General features: G+C 40.6%; 1 protein-coding gene across 2 annotated transcripts in view; it reads right to left on the bottom strand.

The window, feature by feature from the left end:
- Window positions 1-423: 423 nt before the first annotated feature.
- TUBB6 (tubulin beta 6 class V) overlaps window positions 424-14,342 on the bottom strand; it is a 29,264-nt gene continuing 15,345 nt past the window's right edge. For both annotated transcript variants that reach the window (XM_089671030.1, XM_089671032.1), the window contains 2 exons: window positions 2,748-2,858; window positions 424-1,734 (listed from right to left, as the gene is read on the bottom strand). In XM_089671030.1, the coding sequence (XP_089527156.1) occupies window positions 671-1,734; window positions 2,748-2,858 (1,175 nt within the window). In that variant the 3' untranslated portion in view covers window positions 424-670. The remainder of the gene's footprint in view (window positions 1,735-2,747; window positions 2,859-14,342) is intronic.

Below are 14,342 nucleotides of genomic sequence, written 5' to 3'. Positions count from 1 at the left end.
AGCTAATGTATAGCTACCAGCAATGATCATTGTGTTTTGCCCACAGAGAAGGCATCCCACCAGCAGAACGCAGTAGTGCTGTGGGAGGGATTCCCCCATCAACACAATCAGTGTTCATGGGGGAATCGAGAAATTCTCTTTCTTTCCACCTGTGGAAGGAAAGAAAATTGCATCTATAGGCTGCTTTACTGTACAGTAAATGTAACTGTAAAAAGCTGTTCTTGATGGACATTCATAATTTTTTTAACTTTATTGATTAGGTCGCAATGTAATGTGCTATGTATCTCACCCAATGTCCACGGAAATATAGTTCTACTGTTTCTTACACGTGGAAAAAGAAATTACCGGTAATTTCACTTTTTAGAAATAAGACTTCATTCCAGTCTTTTTAGTTTTGCAATGTTAATGTATATAAATTCACGCTTTGATGTAAGTGTATTTTTTTTTAATTAAACCAGATCACATTTGCAAGGGTTTTTGTAAAAATGGCAGTAAAATATAGTGTCAGATTTTTTTTCCAGAAAAAAAAAAACATTCTGATACCAAGATCTAGTCCATACAAATATAATATCCTACAGGCACAACATTTCCTACCCCCCAACATTTTTAAAAGACGTTTGAATTCTTGAATCTTTTGTTCCACTTAATGGGATTTTTCAGGGCCCCTCTTTCACTCATGGATGATTTCTTCATCCTCTTCAAAAGTTTCCTCCCCATCATTTGCAGTAGCTTCTTGGTATTGTTGGTATTCTGAGACAAGGTCATTCATGTTGCTCTCTGCTTCTGTGAATTCCATCTCATCCATTCCTTCCCCAGTAAACCAGTGCAGAAAAGCCTTTCTTCTAAACATTGCAGAAAACTGTTCTGAGATTCTTTTAAATAACTCCTGAATAGCTGTACTGTTCCCAATAAATGTTGAGGCCATTTTCAGACCTCTTGGTGGTATGTCACACACTGCCACCTTCACATTATTGGGGATCCATTCTACAAAGTAACTGCTGTTTTTGTTTTGGACTGCCAGCATTTGCTCGTCAACCTCCTTCATGGACATTGGCCCTCTAAAGACTGTAGCCACTGTTAGATAGCGTCCATGTCGTGGGTCACATGCTGCCATCATGTTCTTGGCATCAAACATCTGTTGGGTAAGTTCAGGTACAGTGAGCGCACGATATTGTTGGCTTCCTCTGGCAGTTAGTGGTGCAAAGCCAGGCATAAAGAAATGAAGACGTGGGAATGGAACCATGTTTACAGCTAGCTTTCGAAGATCTGCATTGAGCTGGCCTGGAAAGCGCAGAGAGGTGGTTACTCCACTCATCGTGGCAGACACCAGGTGATTGAGATCTCCATAGGTAGGTGTGGTGAGTTTCAGGGTACGAAAGCAAATGTCATACAAAGCTTCATTATCAATGCAGTAGGTCTCATCTGTGTTTTCAACCAACTGGTGTACAGACAAAGTGGCATTGTATGGCTCTACAACTGTGTCAGAAACTTTAGGTGAAGGCATCACACTGAAGGTGTTCATAATTCTATCTGGATATTCTTCTCTGATCTTGCTTATGAGCAGTGTCCCCATTCCAGAACCTGTTCCTCCTCCAAGAGAGTGAGTAAGCTGGAAGCCTTGCAGACAGTCACAATGTTCACACTCCTTTCTGACTATATCCAGAACAGAATCTACCAGCTCTGCACCTTCTGTATAATGTCCCTTGGCCCAATTATTCCCTGCTCCAGTTTGCCCTGCAATCAAAGTAAAGCCATTATTTAGCCATATCTGCATTTCCATAGTATAGTACAATACAAAAATATGCTGGATTATTTCATTTAGGTCCCATGCACACTGGACCTGTTTACAGCTGCTCTTAGGGAATTTGGTGCTTTTTTTTTCCTGGCTCTAAACACCCCTGCATGCTAGCCTATGTATCCATGCATGCATAAACCTTTAGAGGCAGGTCAAAAACCCACTGCCAGTGCGTTCAGAAGCAGCTCTGGCAGAGAAAACGCTTGAAGCTTCTAAACGTGCATTACAAGTAGGCATGTTAATTCATTTCAATAATCAAAATATTTATTCTGGCCACTGAAATTAATTAACACCCTAACACTTGATGTGGCTAAACGCGTTATACACTTTTGGAAGCGGCAGGCGGTTTTGTTTTTTTTTTCCCCAAAAGCCTGCTGCCAGGAAGAAAGGCTTCTAGGAGGGTTAAGAAAAAAAGTCCTGTGAGCATGAGGCCTTAAACTGGTGCAAAAATCCATTAAATATCCACCTGTGACAAAATAATGGAAAAAAGAATAGGTGTGTAGTAAGCTAAACGCGTATCTCAACCCAAACAATCATTTTATATATTGCAGCTTACCAGTCCTTAGATGTGGTTTCTTTTTCTAGTTTTTCCTTTATTTTCACCAGCTGATTCTGCCAGTAGCACACTTCCTATCTTTGGTTAGCAATGCTTATTGACTGTACTCTAACTATGGACAAGCAGCACTGTCACCCTAGGACAGGAAGTGTGTTAGGAGTACAAAACATATCCCTCTATCTTCATCTCTACATAACATAACATAGGAGGAGATGTTCTGTAGTTTACAGTAAGAACTGTGAACAATGCTAAATGATAACAGTCAAAATTTGCAGAGAGCACAGGAATATACAGTACATGTTTGTCAGATTTCTGGCAAAATCAACAGGTATTTTTTGCCCTGAATGTTACTTAACGATTTTTATTTTTAAACATTAAATGCAATGTTGGACATACCAAAGATAAAATTATCTGGTCTGAAAAGTTGTCCAAATGGGCCAGACCGTACACTGTCCATGGTCCCAGGTTCAAGATCAACAAGCACGGCTCTTGGTACATATTTCTGAGCTGTAAAAACAAAGAGGAAAATAAGCTATTCATGTATATTCAGAAATGCAAATAGTACTCCTATGCAATGTGTGTGATATTGTTTTTTTTAGAAGCTAACTGATTATTATCATTTAATTCAGCCTAGACTTTCCTCAAATTCTAAGGAACTGTAAATCGACTTTTGAAGGACAAATGTAAGAGCAGGTATAATACCTTTTTCATTTTCGATTACACTGTGGTTCTAAAGGCTCAAGGTTTTTTACCTTCATGCATTCTATGCATGAAGGTAAAAAACCTGTGTGCAGCAGTGGCCCCAACCCCCTCAATACTTACCTGAGTCCCATCACAATCCAGCGATGTGCATGACATCCTCGGCTGTCCTGGGTCTCTGCCTCCTCATTGGCTGAGAGAGCAAAGCGGGAGCCATTGGCTCCCACTGCTGTCAATAACAGCCAATCAGCCAATGAGGAGATAGAGGGGGTGGGGCCAAGTAGCGGTTCCATGTGTGAATGGACACATGAAGCAGCAGATGCCCCCAAAGCAAGCTGCTTGCTCTGGGGGCACCCAAAAGAAAGGAGGAGCCAAGAGCGCCGGCGGGGGACCAGAGAAGAGGAGGATCAGGGCTGCAATGTGCAGCACACAGCAGACAAATATAGACATGTTTGTTGTTTTACAAGAAAAAAAAAAAATTAACCTTTAGTATCACTTTAAAGTATAAGGCTCCATTCACACTTCTATGATTTCCAGTATGACTTTGAAGTGTGACTTTTAATGGGATTTTGATGCAACTTTACACTCTCTGGCACTTAAGTCACATCAAAGTAGGGAAGGAACCCTTTCAAGTTGCTGCGACTTTAAGTCACATAGATCCGAACGGGTGCCATTGAAAATAATGGGCTGCGACTTTATATGTCCAAAGTTGCAAAGTTCACATTTGTTACAATTAAACATTATGCACATTTTTTTCCCTGCTTCGTATGAAAAATGTCAAAATGAAGACTATTCTTTATTGAACAGAAATCCTGGTTCGAGCAGGTCTGACCTTATGTTTGCTTCCATCTTTGCTCCTGGCCTAGAGGGTTCTGTTTGGGTTTGAAAGGCTTTCTCTGCAGTGAATTGAACAAGCAATGTCTCTCTTAGGGTAGACCTTCCAGGACACATCAGAATGTTCTCAGAGCCAGGAGGTTGCAGACAGAGTTATAAGTAAGAGTACTTTTCTATAAAGCTGATGCATCAAAATAGTAAAGTTTGAATTTAGATTAGAAGCTCTCATGTACAAGGCCCTCTGAATCCTCGTTTTGAATTGTATTGTAACTGTACTATCTCCCTTTATTTTGTAAATCACTGCACAAACTGTAGGCTCCGTATCAATTCTGAGAAACTTGAGACAGGCTTGTTTCCCACCAAAACGCCAACTACGTTTAAATATTATCTCTGTTGTCAAGTCCCATATAGTGCACATATTTACAGGTTAGGTGTACACTTGATATGGACTGTGCCTGGGCCGTCACCCTTGTTCGAGTGTGTCGTAGCCACCTCTCTACTGAAATAATAATGTAATTATAATATAAATACACATACATGATCCAGAATAATAAAGGAAACAATCAAGGCCATTGATATGTTTTCCGCAAGAATCACTTACAGTGCAGAACTGGTGATCTGGAGATCAAGAAGAACAGGGCCAGCTTTATAAAATTTGTGTTCACAGTAAATGAGTCATGTATCTATTAGGCTGCATTCACACTACAGTAGCATGTCAACGTAAGTAAAATTGCATAATTGTGTTCACAAAACACACAAAAGCACATCACACTCGTAGTGCCATTCAGTGCTAACGGCATCCCAAACATGGCAAAACACACAGTTAAATAACACACTAAGCTCAAAAGGGACATGATCTTCTTTTCTGCATTTGTCATTGAAATGAATGGGCTGCCCTATGAGTGAAGTGTAACTGCAAGCATATTCATGATACCTGAGGTCATTCAACATAATGTGAATCCGGGCTTGCTCTCTACTAACACAAAGTCCCAAGCAACATTTCAACTGATTGACAACAAAGACCAAAACAAACCTTTCTGGATTGTCTGCTAAGCTTGTCTAATGATATCTGTGTCAAAATTAACCTTTTCAAGATACAGGGAAATGGAATGGGCTCCTGCAGCAGGTTGTTATTTTTTCCTTGTTCTACTTTTATTTACTAACTAGGAAGCCTTTGATTTGGCTCCAGATTGAGTTACCTTGTAGCTCATTTAAAGACAACTTGTTATTATTTCACCCTCAAAACTATTGTAAAAGGTGCGTTAAAGTATAACTAACAGGAAAACATTTTTGTTTTGGATAGGGTGTGAAGGATTAGAACACCTGTTGGATGTTTACTGCGGTCTGTGCCCCCATTAGGGAGAATCCAATTGGAGAAATGTCACCAGCACAAAGGATTCCTCAAAATGGGTCCAAAGCTTTCTTTTATTGGTCACATAGTAAACACAAAGCAACATTTCGGTGCCACGAAGGGCCCCTTTGACAGGCAAGTCGAAGGGGCCCTGCTTGACTCCGAACCGTTGCCTAGTGTTTACTATGGGACCATGAAAATAAAGCTTTGGACCCATTTTGAGGAATCCTTTGTGTGCTGGTAACATTTCTTTGCTTGGATTGTCCACGGCTCCCAGTCTGTAGTCACTACTGAGCCCAGCAATACCAGATAGTCATTTATAGGAATGTGTGCTTGGGGAATATTGCATTTGAACTCATTAGGGAGATTCACTCTCTCTATGTGTCCTGTTTACTGTTGTGAAGGAAAATCATCAATTTTGAGTTGTTACCAGAACAGCAATACATGGGAAATCTTCTAATGGGAAAATTAATTCTGGTGAGCCTGGTGGCACCTCGTAATTTCCTCACTGCACCTCTGAATTCTCTCACTTTGGAGGGATTTCGTCTCACTTTCTGTTTTGGATATGGGACAGGGAGTGAAGGTAAATCCCCCCTACGGGACACATATGGCAAAAAACATTACAGGAGTTACAGTATAACCCTCCCTTACTCTATCCAAAATGAAAAAAAATATTACTTTACTTCTACTTTGATTATATTTTCAAAATCTAAAATGTGCTTTTACATTAGCAGATTTATATATAATGTGTGCTGGAAAATATGTACAAATGTACAGATCTGTCTGATTTGGACACATACGAGAACTTCTCCAAAACAAACTGAGCTAGACTTTTAAATTGTGCAAGGAAACAGAGAAATGGATATAACATTTTTACATACAGTTGTGTTCAAAATAATAGCAGTGTGTTAAAAAAAGTAAATAAAGCTCAAAATCCTTCTAATAGCTTTTATTTCCATACACACAAATGCATTGGGAACACTACACATTCTATTCCAAATCAAAACATGAAGAAAAATATATCAAATTTGTGTTGTTCCTCTAAAAAAAATGAAGAAAAGTGAATATTAGACTGTTCAAAAAAAAAAACAGTGTTTGTATTCTTCTTTACAACCTCAAACATTCAGTATATAAACTGAAAAATGTTTGAAGATTTTGCTTTCCTTTGAATCACTTAATTAATATTTACTTGTATGCGCACTGTTTCTGAGAACTGCTGTACATCTGTGTTGCATGGAGTCAACCAACTTCTGGCACCTGTGAACAGGTATTCCAGCCCAGGATGATTGGACTGCATTCCACAGTTGTTCTCTATTTCTTGGTTTTGTCTCAGAAACTGCATTTTTGATGTCACCCCACAAGTTTTCTATTGGATTAAGATCTGGGGATTGGGCTGGCCACTCCATAACGTCAATCTTGTTGGTCTGGAACCAAGATGTTGCACGTTTACTGGAGTGGTTGGGGTCGTTGTCTTGTTGGAACACCCATTTCAAGGGCATTTCCTCTTCAGAATACTTGGAGAGGTCATGCTTCCTTATGCTGATGTATTCAAACTGATCCATGATCCCTGGTATGCGATAAATAGGCCCAACACCGTAGTATGAGAAACATCCATATCATGATGCTTGCGCAACCATGCTTCACTGTCTTCACAGTGTACTGTGGCTTGAATTCAGTGTTTGGGGGTCGTCTGACAAACTGTCTCCGGCCACTAGACCCAAAAAGAACAATCTTACTTTCATCAGTCCACAAAATGTTGCGCCATTTCTCTTTAGGCCAGTCAATGTGCTCTTTGGCAAATTGTAACCTCTTCAGCACGTCTTTTTTTCAACAGTGGGACTTTGCGGGGGCTTCTTGCAGATAGCTTGGCTTCACATAGGCGTCTTCTAATTGTAACAGTACTCACAGGTAACTTTAGACCTTCTTTGATCTTCCTGGAGCTGATTAATGGCATGTGTAAATTATGAGCTAAACTCCAAACAGATATAAAAGACACAAATTAATACAACTCTATATTCATTAATAGATCATTATTTTTTGAATGAGAGCAGTGCAAGTATCTGAATATGGCTTCTTCTCAGCCTCTTGCAGTCCCTGTACAGCAGAGCTCAGAATGGGGATGGTGGAAGTAGTGCAAGGAGCCAGTCAGGTATACTGTGATGTAAGAAGCATGCTAATAGGAGGAGAGTGTAGAGCAGTGCTTGCCCATTTATGAGCTTAAAAGGGGCCTCAAATGTGGCCCCCTGACATCACCAAAGGGCTGCACATAATGTTTAATATATGGAATGCTTGAGACTGCCAGAAACTGAAAACCTAATAGGGTCAGAGAGTGAGGACATGATATATTATTGGCTGGGGATATGTTGCAGAAGACAATACAAAACTAGGAACATTTTATACCACGCTAGTAGAGATGGATGCTATTAGCCTAATCAATGTTCCCAATACAGACTGTTGTCCGAGTTCCGAGGGCTGCATATCATATACCAAAGGGCTGCAGGTTGGGCACCAGGGGTATAGAGTGACAGACAAAGGACTACCATCTGGGAAAAATCAGATCTCCAGCCCTGCCAAACAGAGATGTACTGAGTTGTAAAGCTCTATAAATCTTAGGGCTGGATGGACTGAAAAATTAATCCATTTTTAGGTGAAACAGTTCTTACATATGTAGCCCACTGAAATGTTATTACTTGCAATACATTAAGATGGACATTAGAATGTGGTGGCTTTCCATTCAGGGTCACTCACATGGACAGAACCGCCCTCTGGAATTTGTATGCTGTACAGCAGGATTCAACTGGTGAGCAGGCCAGTCCAGGACTACATTTCCCAAGAAGGGTATATTGTATATTAATATCAAAGCCCGGGAGATTGGCTGGGGGAGTGCAGGGAGAGACTGAAGGAGAAGGAGGTGTGCTGACGCCTGAAGTGCTGAACTAGGCCCCAGAGCCAGGGTTAGAGAGAGCGGAAAGAGCCTACTGACCTCCCGGTCTGCCACACTGCCTGGCAGTCCAATCTGGCAGCAGGAGACCATTCTAAACTGGAGAGTCCGTGGAGTGACCCCCTCTGTAGGGAAAGATGGACCGCTACTATCTGCCAGACCACTATGATCCGGGGAGAGACCCATGCACCCACTAACCAAGTGAATACTGACAGTTTGCCACCTCAGCTATCTACCTGCACAGAGTTGTGAACATTACATATAGTTGCCCCGGTTTGCGGCCTAGATACATCTGCATTACAGTTTATCATACAAGCTGACTGCAGGACACACAGTTGCAGGCCAGGTTACAGCAGTGCAAACTGAAACAACAAGTTCCTTTTTTTCAACAAAGCAGGATTCCTACTACTGTTCATTTTGCTTTTGATAGTCAGAGGGAGTTGTCTTTGTTCATAGGCACTTATGTCAGCTGTTGCTATTCATTACTTCAAGCGTGCCCTGTGTCTATTGTTTTAAAGTGGACCCCCACACAAGAGGTCCAGATTGACAGGGAACCCAAAAATTAATAAACAACCCTTAAGGGGGTAGTGCTACATATATTTAATTTTTAAAGTAGAAGAACTTGTTGTGGGCACCAGAGTAGTGGGCCGCACCAGAACATAGGAGCACAACAGAAGTTCACACCACAAAGTAAGTTTCAAAAGGTTTGCTAAAGCTGCCCATACATTTAGGAGATTTTGGAATTAACATTTATACAAAACCTCCCAGTACATTCGATGACTTGACAAATGTCATTTGAAAGTACTACAGCTTTGTGAATACATATCCTCATCTTTGCATTGTGTTTCTGCCCGGTTGCAGACTTCCTTCCCAGATTCCTGTTTGTCACAAGAACAGCTCAAAGCATCCTTTACTGAGCTATCAGTATTTATCATCTGTGCAGCATTGTCCATTGCATGCAATACCAAATGACACTACATCTACCACCTCCATATTTCATGCTTCCAGCAGATCCATCTATTTACAACATTATTTGGAGATTGCAGTTCCTTCTCTTAAACATTACTGTCCCTATCAGGATGATGACATATTGAGTTTATGGAGTTGCAGAAATTCATGCACAGGCCTGCTCTGTGAGAGCACAAACAGTTCCATTTTTAGTCTTGAAACTGACATTTCGATCATACCAGCATTCCCATTGGTCACATGTAAACTGAACTGTTTTACTAGAATGGAGGTAATGTATACAAAATATGCTGTATATGTGCAGAAGACATGTTAACGTGAATAAAACATCACAGGAATGAGTAACAGCATAGATCTGACTATCTTCTACATATTGGAAGGTCTGTACAGATCCAGAGCTTGGCCTGTGATATATGAGAGGTTTATAATACTGAAAAGCATTGCCACCTGCATGGGATTGAAGCTAGCGTGATACTCTCCAGACCTTTACCAAACTTCAGATGAAGAAAATAGGATTGTTACATAAAAGAATACAGCTTATAACACTTATTTGTCTGTCTGGTGTTCAACTTTTGTCATGTGACTGCCTTTTTTTTGCAGGTCATAATGGATATAGTTTTTTGTAACTAAGGGAAATTTCCTTAGCTGCTCCTAAAGTACTATTATAATAATATCATTATTCATACTAAATAAAACCTGTCATGTGGCTGGGAAATTGAAAGTGAGTGTACATAACCTTTAGTGCAAAATACATGATAAAGAGGTACTAAATTCACATTGATTACATTAAGTATTATTTAAGAGCACTACTCACTTACTCAAAACGTTGCATCTGTATTGTTGAAATATTTATTTCTTACTTTAAACATATATGCATATTCTCAGTTCATCTATATAGCTGCAGCTGCTGTTTTTGGCTCTACATGGCAACCGGCAGAGTGGTGATACATCAACTTCCTGCTGACTGCAAAAGTGAAAGAACACAATCGAGGGCACCCCTTAGATGTCCATGTTCCTAGCAGGGAACAAGCCACTGGATGGTGTAGAACAGGGGTGTCAAACTGGTGGCCCTCCAGCTGTTGCGAAAATACAAGTCCCATCATGTCTCTATCTTTGGGAATCATGCTTGTAACTGTCAATCTTGCAATGCCTCATGAGATTTGTAGTTTGGCAACAGCTGGAGGGCTGCCAGTTTGACACCTAAGGTGTAGAATTTAGCTGTGCAGTCTGCCCATCAGTTGCTTGATTATATTCTCACATCTGCTTCTGGAACAATATTGAAGCAACTGATCAGCACAATACAGCTAAAGTCTGCAATATCCAGTGGCCAGCAGGGAGGAACATGCTCACCTAAAGGGATGCCAGGGATGTGCTCTTTCACTAAGGCTCATCACTCCTCACACTCTGCTCTCAATGGATCTGAATGGATGGCTATAAAGGAAGAAACTGGGAGGGCAGAATTATTTGTAGACATATAGGATAGGGATGCAGATAGGGATCTCTGGAATGATTCAAAAGGTATTTATGAGGGCTAACTGTACAGAGAACTTTATAGAAACAGGATTAAATAATTGAGGATAGAATGTTGAAGCGTACATGCAGTTTCTGTATTTTTTTGTTAACATGAAATCCAGGGCTATAGACAGATGAGGTTTTAGTGTTTGGAAAACATGACTTTTTCTGTAAGTTACATAGTTAGTCTGGCTGAAAAAAGACAAAAGTTCACCTAGTTCAACCCAAAAAAAGTTATAATCCTATACCCACAGTTACCCACAGCCTTACCTGAGAAACCACCAATCCATCTCGGCACTGGGCATAGAAATAAGTGAAGGAAAGATGGCCTCCACTCATCTCTATACCCTTGGAGGACCGGATCGACGTCACTTCCGCTTCTGGTGCCTTGTAAACAAGGCCGTTTTTTTTTCTTTTAAAGCACTAGATCAATGCTTTTTTGATCTAATACTTTACATTGTAGAGGAGAGATGTGGGGTCATACTGACCACATATCTCTCCATGAAAAAGGACTTGTCACTTATTATTTATATCACAGGGGATGCATGCATTCCTTGTGTTAGGAATAAAAGTGATTACATTTTTTTTTTTAAAGGGACAGTGTAAATAAATAAATATTCTTTTTTAAATGAAAATGCCCCCGTCCCCCTATGCTCGCACATATTGGTGAACACATACGTTGGCCATGCCCACATATGTAAACGGTGTTCAAACCACACATGTGAGGTATCGCCATGAACGTCAGAGCAAGAGCAATAACTCTAGCACTAGACCTCATCTGTGACTTTACACTGCTAACCTATGGAAATTTTTAAAGACTCACTCATGGAGATTTTTAAGTACTGTAGTTTGATGCCATTCCACAAGCGTGCACAATTTTAAAGCATGACATGTTGGGTATCTATTTACTCGCCGTAACATCATCTTTCATATTTTACAAAATAATTGGGGGATATATTGTGTTTTTTTAATCATTAAAGTGTATTTTTTTCCAAAAAAAAATATATTAATTTTTAAAAACCGTCCATTATGGTTTCGGTTTTTGGCCAAGTGCATCCTGAATTTTCATTTTGGTGCGCTACTAATTCCCTGGATCAACTTTACCTATAAATGTTAGTATCCAGTTATATTATGTGTAGCTAGGAAAAAATCCAGGCCTTTTTTAAAGCAATCCACTGAGCTGTCCAGAACCAACTCTTGAGGAAGTCTATTCCACATTTTCACAACTCTCACTGTGAAGAAACCTTTCTGTATTTGGAGAGTAAATCTCTTTTCTTCCAGACATAAAGAGTGCCCCCTTGTCCTCTGTGATGACCTCAGGGTGAATAATTCTACACTAAGTTCACTATATGAACCACTGATGTATTTATACATGTTGATCATATCCCCCCTGAATCTCCTCTTCTCAAGAGAGAATAAATAAAGGGTAAGTGCCCTGCTGTGTCCTATGGTAACATGATGAATGAAGGATGCAAGGCTAGGGTTTCTAGATGACAGACGACTGTTTGAAAAGTCCACCTCCTCTATTGATAGATTGCTTTTTAATCATGGAAGCTATTACAGCTTCTATGAGTGGAGGAGGAGCAAAGAGGCTGGGCATAATCAGCACACTTGATGAGCGCCTGTGACAGGTCCCTTGGCTCATATTAACCCCCACAGCACTGGAAGATTATGGCAGTAGGTGTAGAAAGGGAGACAGAAGACTTTAACATTCAACTAAAAGTGCAGCCAACAGCACAAGGGACACTTAAAATTGAGTCTCTTGTGCTGATTTATAGTGTTGCAAAATGTACAGTTATGCAGTATATGTTTATCAGGGGCAGACTGAACATTAGAGCACTCGGGCACCGCCCGAGGACCCAGGGTCAGTAGGGGGCCCCATGAAATGCCCCTGGTACCTTTTTATAGGCTTTTTTGGGTGTGCTTTGAGTGTGGTCAAGGACACAGGGGTCCCATGATCCCCTATTGCCCGGGGGCCCCATGAGCTGTCAGTCCTCCCCTGATGTTTATACCATTTATTAACATTACATGAAATTATATGTCCTATAACCACATATACACTCACCGGCCACTTTATTAGGTACACCTTGATAGTGCCAAGAAAATCTCCCCCATACCATTACACCACCACCAGCCTGAACCATTGATACAAGGCTGGATGGATCCATGCTTTCATATTGTTTACGCCAAATTCTGATCCTACCATCTGAATGTCACAGCAACCAGTCTGCCCATTCTCCTCTGACGTCTGACATCAACATGGCATTTTTGTCCACACAAATGTCGCTCACTAGATATTTTCTCTTTTTTTCGGACCATTCTCTGTAAACCCTAGAGATAGTTGTATGTGAAAATCCCAGTAGATCAGCAGTTTTTGAAATATTAAGACCAGCCCGTCTGGCACCAACAACCATGCCATGTTCAAAGTCACTTAAATCCCCTTTCTTCCCCATTCTGATGCTCGGTTTGAACTTCAGCAAGCCGCCTTCTCCACATCTAGATGCCTAAATGCATTGAGTTGCTGCCACGTGTTTGGCTGATTAGCAATTTGTGTAACCAAGCAATTGAACGGGTGTACCTAATAAAGTGTCCAGTGAGTGTAAATGCATACAATTGTATGTATGTAAGTGCCCTGTAAATGAGGCCTAAAAAGTAGGATTCCATGCGTGCCATCTAGGGTTAGGGTTTTTGGGCTCTACACACCAAAATATGCATTCAGTTATATGTGTTGATTTTATGATCCAAGCAGTCTAAAACATTTACAGAGGGATCTCAAATACGTTGGACAAGTTTATTTTAGCCGTGACACTGAAAAAAAACAGTTTGCTTCATATAAAGCAGATGAAGGGATGAAACATGCCAAGAAAACAGAGATGTAGGAAAACAGCCAAAATAAACAGTGATGAGAGTAACGGTATCCAGTTTGAAAACACTGTGAGACAGAGAGCATTTTTCAAAAAAAACACCCAAAGTGCACTGGTGTTCACCATTTAAATGGATGACTTATTAACAAATTTGGGTGTACAGATATGTTGTTTTAATATCTGGATTAAAGAAGAAATCTAATCAACATGCAGTATGGTGTGACACCAACTTACGTGTATCAGCTGTTTGGCTGCCAATGCCCAGTTCATATTAGTGGCAGCTTTTTATCAGTTTCCGGGACATAGTCTACTTTACGTTTGCATGGGAGGGGGGGGGGGGGGGTAACTGATGTCTGGTTAAAATGGCCCTTGTTTGAACTCCTACTTGGAAGGAAGAACTGGAAATGTACTTTTAGGTTTTTATCTTAGTAAAGCTGCCTATACACATAACCCATAGATCCTCCATCTATGCTAAATCAATGGAAGGATCTCCCACTGCCTGCTGTTGTATTTTGACAGCTGTCACCTGTGCCTTTCAAAATACAGTGACCATGGCTGATTGGCTGCAGTCACTGTTCAGCCGACATTTTTCTGCCTGGCTCTGATTTCTCATCGTTTGTTGAGCCAGGTGGTGTTTGCAGGGCTACCTGCAGCTTGTATTTCAGCTAGCTGATTGACAGGAATCGTGTGTGGCCAGCTTAGACCACACAATAGAATTAACCTAGAATGTAACACTGACTGGATGCTAATATACAGTCAGTGGCACAACAAGCAATATAGCACAGAGGCTAAATGGTTAACACTTCCGCCTTGCAGTACTAGGG

This window comes from Staurois parvus, unplaced genomic scaffold, assembly GCF_062004578.1.
Source record: "Staurois parvus isolate SC_StPar_1 unplaced genomic scaffold, SC_StPar_1.0 ptg000097l, whole genome shotgun sequence".
Classification (NCBI taxonomy): Eukaryota; Metazoa; Chordata; class Amphibia; order Anura; family Ranidae; genus Staurois; species Staurois parvus.
The sequence above is the reverse complement of the archived record's forward strand: the minus strand, read 5'-3'. Positions and strand labels throughout refer to the sequence as shown.